The sequence below is a fragment of the Aethalodelphis obliquidens genome, unplaced genomic scaffold, assembly GCF_003676395.1.
Source record: "Aethalodelphis obliquidens isolate GAN/ISIS:26980383/991018 unplaced genomic scaffold, ASM367639v1 scaffold8, whole genome shotgun sequence".
NCBI classification, from domain to species: Eukaryota; Metazoa; Chordata; class Mammalia; order Artiodactyla; family Delphinidae; genus Aethalodelphis; species Aethalodelphis obliquidens.
The window spans coordinates 5,444,160-5,451,859 of record NW_020837952.1 but is presented as its reverse complement, the minus strand read 5'-3'; the positions used below and the strand labels follow the sequence as shown (position 1 = coordinate 5,451,859).

The 7,700-nt window shown below is 54.3% G+C and overlaps 1 protein-coding gene across 5 annotated transcripts; it reads left to right on the top strand.

The window, feature by feature from the left end:
• The first annotated feature begins 1,130 nt into the window (after positions 1–1,130).
• SMUG1 (single-strand-selective monofunctional uracil-DNA glycosylase 1) lies at positions 1,131–7,499 on the top strand. 5 transcript variants are annotated; one of them, XM_027106520.1, is made up of 5 exons: positions 1,131–1,148; positions 1,809–1,884; positions 2,474–2,745; positions 4,722–5,020; positions 6,052–7,499. In XM_027106520.1, the coding sequence occupies exons 4-5, from the start codon at positions 4,733–4,735 to the stop codon at positions 6,577–6,579; spliced, it is 816 nt and encodes a 271-aa protein (XP_026962321.1). In that variant the 5' UTR covers positions 1,131–1,148; positions 1,809–1,884; positions 2,474–2,745; positions 4,722–4,732; the 3' UTR covers positions 6,580–7,499. The 5 variants fall into 5 exon arrangements, with proteins under 5 accessions (XP_026962321.1, XP_026962318.1, XP_026962316.1 ...); XM_027106517.1 differs by lacking the exons at positions 1,131–1,148; positions 2,474–2,745 and adding an exon at positions 1,163–1,605; XM_027106519.1 differs by lacking the exon at positions 1,131–1,148 and having other exon boundaries at positions 1,165–1,884.
• Positions 7,500–7,700: the final 201 nt, after the last annotated feature.

Sequence of the window (7,700 nt, the reverse complement as noted above, 5' to 3'; positions counted from 1 at the left end):
AATTTGTTGAGGTGGATGATTAATTCAGTTTCCGAAGTCTTGCCAGGGTAGGGGTGGTTTCTCACCTGTGGTTCAGAGGCTCACTGCTCACAGTTCCCTGAAGCTCCTCCTGCATCCTTTAAGTTTTTGTCTGCTGGTAGGAGAGCAGGGGAGGGTAGGGAAGGGGGTAGCATCCTTGTTCTCTCACCTCTTCCTGTTCTGGGATTCATTGGTCTCCACCTGCAGGGAGACTGCTTTCCCTGGTCTCAGTCATGGCTGTGCTGGAGTATTCAGGGCAGGGGGATGGGAGAAATCTACAAGATAACAGGCCTTATGGTGTTTACAGTCTAATGAAAATATTATAGTCAAGACACAGAAACAGATCCAGAGACAGGACAAGAACAAAGCTAGGAGTGGGACAGCTTTGGATATTAGTATTGGGTTGGGGAGGTGGGAGGGAATGAACTGTTAGATGAGGCCATGATATTGGTCTAGGAAGGTGTGCTGGACAGAGTATTCGAGGGGGAGGATTGGGAAGGATGGGAGGTCATAGAGCTGGGTAGACAGCAGAGCAGAGTAGGGAGAGAACTGAAATGGTAAAGCCATGGAGACAGGGGTTTGGACAGTAATGGGGGATGCAAGAGTCTCAAAGTCATTACTAAGGAGTTGTTAGAGATGCCAGAAGTGCCTCCGTGGATGTTCTATATACGGTCCTTGGAGAGCTGCAAAGGAGAGGTCTCTTATACCTGGGGCAGAAGGAGGGCTGGAAATGGTCTGTAGCCATTGTTAATACCCTCAGGTGAGTTGAGAGACTGCGGATAGTTGAAGCTCCTTGATTGACAATCCCTTTGGGAAAAGTGTTGTGGATGAACTTTTGGAAAGGTGATGCCCTTTACGGCTAGAATCCAGGATCTCCAAGATCCTTACAGAGCTTGGCTTCTCACTTCTCAAGTCTGCAGGATTTAGCCCCGCTGTAAAGAATAAACTACAATCCCCAGCGTCACTTAGGGCTAATTTAGCACACCTTCCGGGAATTTTAGTATTTCCGGCGGAAGTGGCCGCAGCTACGCCAATCGCCTTCCCTAAACAAAGTAGACTACAATTCCCACAGCCCTCCGCGCCCAGGGGCGGGGGAAAGGAACCGGAAACCGGATGGGGCGCTGTACCAGGTAGGGAAGTGGGAGTCTGGGAACTTGGGGCTTTGGGGGCGGGCTGGGAGCTCCACGGGCTCCCCGTGGGTGGCAGGCGGGGAGTCGGGGTGTCTGTGTTTCGGGGCCCCTCGCTCCGTCAGGGGCTCGCCCGGCGCAGGGAGAGCCGAGCCCATGGAGCCGCCCGGAAGGCCTGCGGAGACGAGGCTTTCCCGTCGGGCGGAGCCCGCGGGCGGAGGTCGAGATTTCTTGTGGAGCTTAGCCGTCAGCCCCCTCGGAACTAGGAGGAGAGCTGAAATGTTGTTTCGGGGTCCATGCTCCATTATTATTATTGTTATCATTATTGGTTTAAGGCTTTGCTGGTTGTCCCTGTGGATTCCTGGAGTGCCCCCAAGGGACAGGGGAGTGGTTAGTGTCTTGGATTCCTTCTGCACTTGGTGGGTTTAGTGTCAGAGAGCCTGGGTGGCCAGACTTATCGGTAGGTCACCCTCCGTTTCCTTCGCACTTAATGTAATAAGGCACTGTCATTTAGAAAGTATCTGCCTTTCTTAAGTCTGTGGCCCTGGGTCACTTTCGATAGGACATCCAAGTTTCTCCTGTGGTGGGCTTTCATGGTGTTTTATTCAGGACATTAAAGCTGGAATCACAGTGTATAACAATTGTTTATCTGTCTTGTCACAGTCATTTATGAACCTGGCTTACATTTTATTCATTTTGGACTTCTTCCCCACCAGGAGACTACCACAGTGCCTCTCATGTAAGAGACTCATAAATATTGAAAAGTATAAATGAGTTAACAGCTCGTGGTAGGTTGGATGGAATTTGTGATTTTTATTTCATAGAGAAGAGAGGTAAATGACTTAAGAGAACCTTAGAGATAAAACCAGGACTAGAATTTGAGTCAGTTGACACATAGCCTGCAGCTCTTGCCATCCGGTCAGGCTTTGAAATTATGGAACACTGAAAATAAGTCCTGTCACTCTTTTGTGTACCCCCAGCCTTGCTGTCTTCAGCATGGGTCCCTAAAGATCAAAGGTAGGCTCAACTTAAGGCCTGAGAGAGGTTCCAGACTTGGAGCAGCCAACCTACTAATGTTGGCAGTGTGTGGGGAGATGCACATCAAGGGCCCCTGAGACAATTGAGCTCTCCGCAGCTCCCTTCTCAGCTTTTGTTTGAGTTCAATTGGCCGTGGGTAGCCACCCAGACAGATCAGTTAAAGACTTCTGAGATCAGTCTAGGGAAGGATTTCCTAAGTTTGGCCCTGATTTTTTTTTTAATTTTTATTTTATATTGGGGTATAGTTGATTTAAGATTTTTTTCCTCTCTCTCTCTCCCACTTTCTCTAGGCTAGGGTCAGAGAACAGGTTGATGGATCAAGCTGTTGTGTCAACCTTGAGGTCCCATCTCGGGGAAGAGGTTACTCTTGACCTGGGCAAGGGGTTGAGAGGGAGAAGAACCATGGTCCCTGCCCTGTGGGAGGCCCAGATGTGATGGAAACATGCCAGAGCCTGGCAAGCCCTCAGAAGCAAGCAGAGGGCAAAGCAGGCAGCTGAGCCTTGAGTGGACTCAGGATGTAGAAGTGGAGAGGAGTCCATCAGGAAAGGCTCCTGGGTAGAAGGTAGTTTTATTTATTTTTTAATTTATTTTGACTGTGTTGCACAGCTTGCAGGATCTCAGTTCCCCAATCAGGGATTGAACCTGGTCCATGGCAATGAAAGCCCGGAATCCTAACCACTAGGCCACCAGGAACTCCCAGAAGGTAGTTTTAAACAGGATTGAAAAAAGATGGTATGGATACAGCTGAGCAGGTGTTTGTTGACTGCCTAATAAAAGCTAGGACCTTGGAGCTATGGAGGAAAATTAAACAGGGTCTCCTCTCTGATCTGCCTCAAGTCTAGTCTGAGAGGCCAGGTGTGAATTCATGAAGAAGCAGCTAACCATGGTGACGTGCAGTGGTTCTCAGCCGTCACCAACAATCAGCATCACTTGAAGAAGCCTGTTTAAAATACAGGTTCCCAGGCCTCATGCCAGCCGTACTTGGGTTGGGCAAGGCTGGGAAGGTACAGCAAATGGTGCAGCATCCTGAAGAGGGACGGCTTTACCAAAGGGGTAGTTCGAGCTGCATCTGGAAGGGGAGGTATGATTTGGATGTGTGGAGGAGTAAGGGACTCACAGTCCTGCTTCACTCGAGGAGTCTGTGAAAAACTGGGTTTGTAGAAATAGCATGTGCAAGGTTTGGGGAGTTGAGGTAGGAAGGGCGTTTTGAAAGTGTGAATGGAAAGGTCAGTTTGGACCACTGGGTTTGCATGGGAGTGATTAGAAGGAAGATTGGAAGGAATGGCCTCTGTGGGTTACAGAGCTCGCTGGGGTGCTCCCTCTTCCTGCTTCCCGCCTTCCCTCTTTCTCGTCCTCTTCCCTTCCCCTTTACCTCCCCCGGGCCACCCTTTACACACAATATCTCATTCCATTTCTTATATCAATATTGTTAAGTGGATATTGTTTTTCTTAGTATTTGGGTGAGGAGACCTGAGGCTCCGGCCAGGGTTACCTAGCTTGTAGGAGTCTAGTGTGAGTCTGGTAATCGTCTCACTCACCACTGAGGATTCTTGAACGTGGGCAGGAAGCTGGGCTGGGGTTGCGGGGCTGTAGAATTAGCAGGGTGGCCGATCGAACCGTCTAAAGCGAGATGGGTGTGGATGGTGATGCGCACAGCCTTGAGTCAGATGGTTTGGGTTCAAATCCCAGCTTCGTTATTTGCTAAGTGCGTGACCCTGGGCACGTTGCTTGATCTTGCTAAGCCTCAGTTCTCTCCCCTGTAACACGGGAACAGTAATACCCACCTCGCGGGGTTGTTGTGCACATCAGTGAGGGGTACCTGGCACGGAGCAGTTGCTCGCCACCTGGAAGCTATTGTAATCAGCTCCGTAATTAGTCTCTGGGCTGTGGCTGTGCACCTGCATCCCACCCTTTAGCACATTGGTTTCCAGGACACAGTCCCTCCTGGCTGGGCTTGTTTTAGGTGCTGCAAGTTTGCCATGTAAATATTTATTGAAAACCTAGGCGTGGCCTAGGAACCAGTGACTCAAAACCTGTGCCTGATGGAAAGGAGGTTTGGAGTGGGGGATGGTTGGTGGTTATGGGTTGTGCTCACCAGGTAATATATAAAGAGGGAGGATACTTGAATCCAGAAGAGGAAGGGCCCTTCCTTACCAGGAGCTGAGATGAGTGAGAGCTTGCCTGGAGGTTGGGGGTGACTGACAGTCTCTTCTTTTTTTACTTTTTTTTTTTTTTTTTTGCGGTACGCGGGCCTCTCACTGCTGTGGCCTCTCCCATTGTGGAGCACAGGCTCCGGACGCGCAGGCTCAGTGGCCATGGCTCACGGGCCCAGCCGCTCCGTGGCACGTGGGATCTTCCCGGACCGGGGCACGAACCCGTGTCCCCTGCATCAGCAGGCGGACTCTCAACCACTGCGCCACCAGGGAAGCCCGACAGTCTCTTCTGAGCTCAGGAAGTGGTAGTAGGGGCCCTGGCCAGCCTGGATCTCTCCCACGCTGTGACTGGGGCTGTTGGGGCCTCTGTCCATCTCTTTTCCAGGTGACAGTGTCATGGCTGTGCCCCAGGCTTTCCCGCCGGGGCCCCTCCATGAGGGGGGTGCTCTGGTGGAGCCCCAGCCCTCCCCTCGAAGCTCGGCCGAGGGCTTCTTGGAGGAGGAGCTCCGGCTTAACGCTGAGCTGAAGCAGCTGCAGTTTTCTGAGCCTGTGGGCATCATCTACAATCCTGTGGAGTACGCGTGGGAGCCGCATCGCAGCTACGTGACCCGCTACTGCCAGGGGCCCAAGCAAGTGCTCTTCTTGGGCATGAACCCAGGACCCTTTGGCATGGCCCAGACTGGGGTAAAGAGGTCGGCTTCCTCTGTTGGGTGGAGGGGGAGGCTTCAGGGTGGATGCTTGGCTGCGCGGGCTGTGGGGAGCCTGTGCGCGGCTGTGGACGTGTGTGGGCCCCCCCGCCCCACACACTGGCTCCTGTGGTCTCAGACACTCTCCCGGCCTCGCTGCCCCTAGTTAACCAAGCACATTAATGGTAGTTCCGCTTCCCCTGTGAGCTGTCCACTAATTGCCTCTGAGAGCCCTTCCTTCCGTCAGCCCCATCCTTTCCTTACCCTGCCGGATCTCCCCTCTCCCTAGAGCGTGCTTGAGTTCAGGAGAGGGACCAGGACTTATGGGGTCCGTGGGGAGACTGGTTGACCGGGATGGGTAGGGAAGAGATGCAGGACTTTCCGGCAACCCGGGTTCTGCTTCTCAGCTTGAGGAGAGCTTCGGAACAGAGCAGACTCAAGGGCTGCCTGCTTCCCTTGCAGACCTCCAGATGAGTGACTGCCCCCCTGCGGGTGCTCGGCAGGTGGGGGAGGGGAAGAGGCTTCAGGGCAGGAGGCTCAATCGCTTTTATTGATCCCAACTGGGGGCTGAAAGGTGATCCATGATGATCGATGGAAACGACAGCTTGAGGCTTGGGGCTGAGAGGGCACCCAGAGAGCAGTGGTCAGCCCTGTCCTTGTGCCTCCTCTAGCTCTGGCCGCCTTTCTGTCTCGGGCCATGTGTCTGTCCCCCCTGCTACCCATCACGCCCTGTGTGGGATCACATATCCCCCATGTGCTTCCTGTACCTGGTCCCAAAGGCTCGTGGGGTAGAGGCAAACAAATAGATCCTCCTGGACCGCAAGCCACACGAACAATTGGAGAAAGAGGGACAGGCTCAAACCAAGGGCCAGGAATCCTTGTCTCAGGCCCTTGGGTGAAGGTGGTTGGAGTGGGGGGTGAGTGGGGTGCAGCTAGATCCTCCTGGAGGGTGGAGAGGGGCTGGTTGGTTCAGAGCCCAGGCGTCAGGTCTCCAGTCTGAAGCCCTGGTGTGTCTCTCCTTCCCCACAGGTGCCCTTTGGGGAAGTGAGTGTAGTCCGGGACTGGTTGGGCATTGGGGGGCCTGTGCAGACCCCTCCCCAAGAGCACCCCAAGCGACCAGTGCTGGGACTGGAGTGCCCTCAGTCCGAGGTGAGTGGTGCCCGGTTCTGGGGCTTTTTCCGGAACCTCTGTGGACAGCCCGAGGTCTTCTTTCGTCACTGTTTCGTCCACAACCTGTGTCCTCTGCTCCTCCTGGCTCCCAGCGGCCGCAACCTCACCCCTGCCGAGCTGCCGGCCAAGCAGCGAGAACAGCTCCTTGGGGTCTGTGATGCGGCCCTGTGCCGGCAGGTGCAGCTGCTGGGGGTGAGGCTGGTGGTGGGCGTGGGCCGCCTGGCCGAGCAGCGGGCGCGGCGAGCTCTGGCCAGCCTGATGCCCGAGGTCCAGGTGGAGGGGCTCCTGCACCCGTCCCCTCGCAACCCGCAGGCCAACAAGGGCTGGGAGGTGGTGGCCAAGGAGAGACTGAACGAGCTGGGGCTGCTGCCGCTGTTAACGAAGTGAGCGCCCCTGCGGCCTGCACAGGATGTGTTCAAGGTCCCCTGGGTCCTTCGGGGCAAGCAGATGGCCGTGCGCCTCCTGGACTGGAGCGACAAGGTCCCCCTCGGCTCCCTGGTTGCTGGGACCTGCCGCGGCAGTTTGGACACTACTCCTGCTTGCCCTCCCGATTCCTGCCCGCCTCACCTTCCTTTGAGCGTTGCTTTTTTGGTGTGTGGTACCCAGCTCCACAGAGAGCCAGCACCTGCAAACTGCTCCACCTCAGTGTTTCCCTGGAGCCTCTCTTCGGCGGAGAGTGACCTGAACAGTGACTTCCGAGGTCATATTTGCCGTTTTAGACAAAAGATTCTGCCAGGATCCCCACCCGTCCTAGAACGGCTTCCTTCAGCTCACCCCTTGCCTCACAGGGACCAGGACAAAGCGTGGGTCATGGCTGCTGAGAGTGAGCTTCTGATGGGAGACTGAGGCTGCGTCAGAGAGAGACAGTTCAGTGTGGCAGCGTGGGAACGGCCAGAAGACCTGGATTTCCATCCCAGCTTTGAGACTTGTGAACTTTATGACTTTGGACAAGTTGCTTGACCTCTCCAAGCCTCGGGATCCTCATCTATAAAATGGGGTCCCTGCCTCATGGGGCTGGTGTGGGGATTAACTGAGGTAACCCTTAAAAGTGCCTTGCGTAATGCCTGGCACGTGGGTGCTCCTTACACCTTTTCTAGCTTTCTTGCCCCCAGGTTGGGGAGGCACTGCACTGCACTACACAGGAAGCCCCTCTGACCCAAAGACCCGGGTGGGGGTAGGGGTCTGGGCCTCCACCTGTAGCCTGAGTGACGGGCAGATTCTTGCCCCACCAGAGATGGACTAATGAGTTTATGACAAACCCAGCCTGTGATTTTTCCGTCTAAGCATTAAAAGCTCCTAAACCCTTTTGTGTTGGCTCTTTTTCCCTCCTGCGTGTCAGGTGTAGAAGGAGGTGGTTTATGTTTTCCCATCTCTTACCTCTTCCTGTTTGCAAAGGGTTCTCTTGGGTACCGGGGGGTGGTATGAACAGTCTCTAATTGCCTTACCAAAGCTGTAGGGTCTCTGTTAGGGCCCTGTCCAGTGGTTTGTCTGCTACTTGGGGCACTGTG

What these genes read in the sequence shown, in the direction of transcription:
- SMUG1 (XM_027106517.1), top strand. Translation starts at nt 1,815, where the DNA reads ATGAACCTGGCTTACATTTTATTCATTTTGGACTTCTTCCCCACCAGG. An exon ending in ACTACCACAGTGCCTCTCAT is followed by an intron (nt 1,885 to 4,721) that starts GTAAGAGACTCA and finishes TCTCTTTTCCAG; the next exon opens with GTGACAGTGTCATGGCTGTG. An exon ending in TTGGCATGGCCCAGACTGGG is followed by an intron (nt 5,021 to 6,051) that starts GTAAAGAGGTCG and finishes CCTTCCCCACAG; the next exon opens with GTGCCCTTTGGGGAAGTGAG.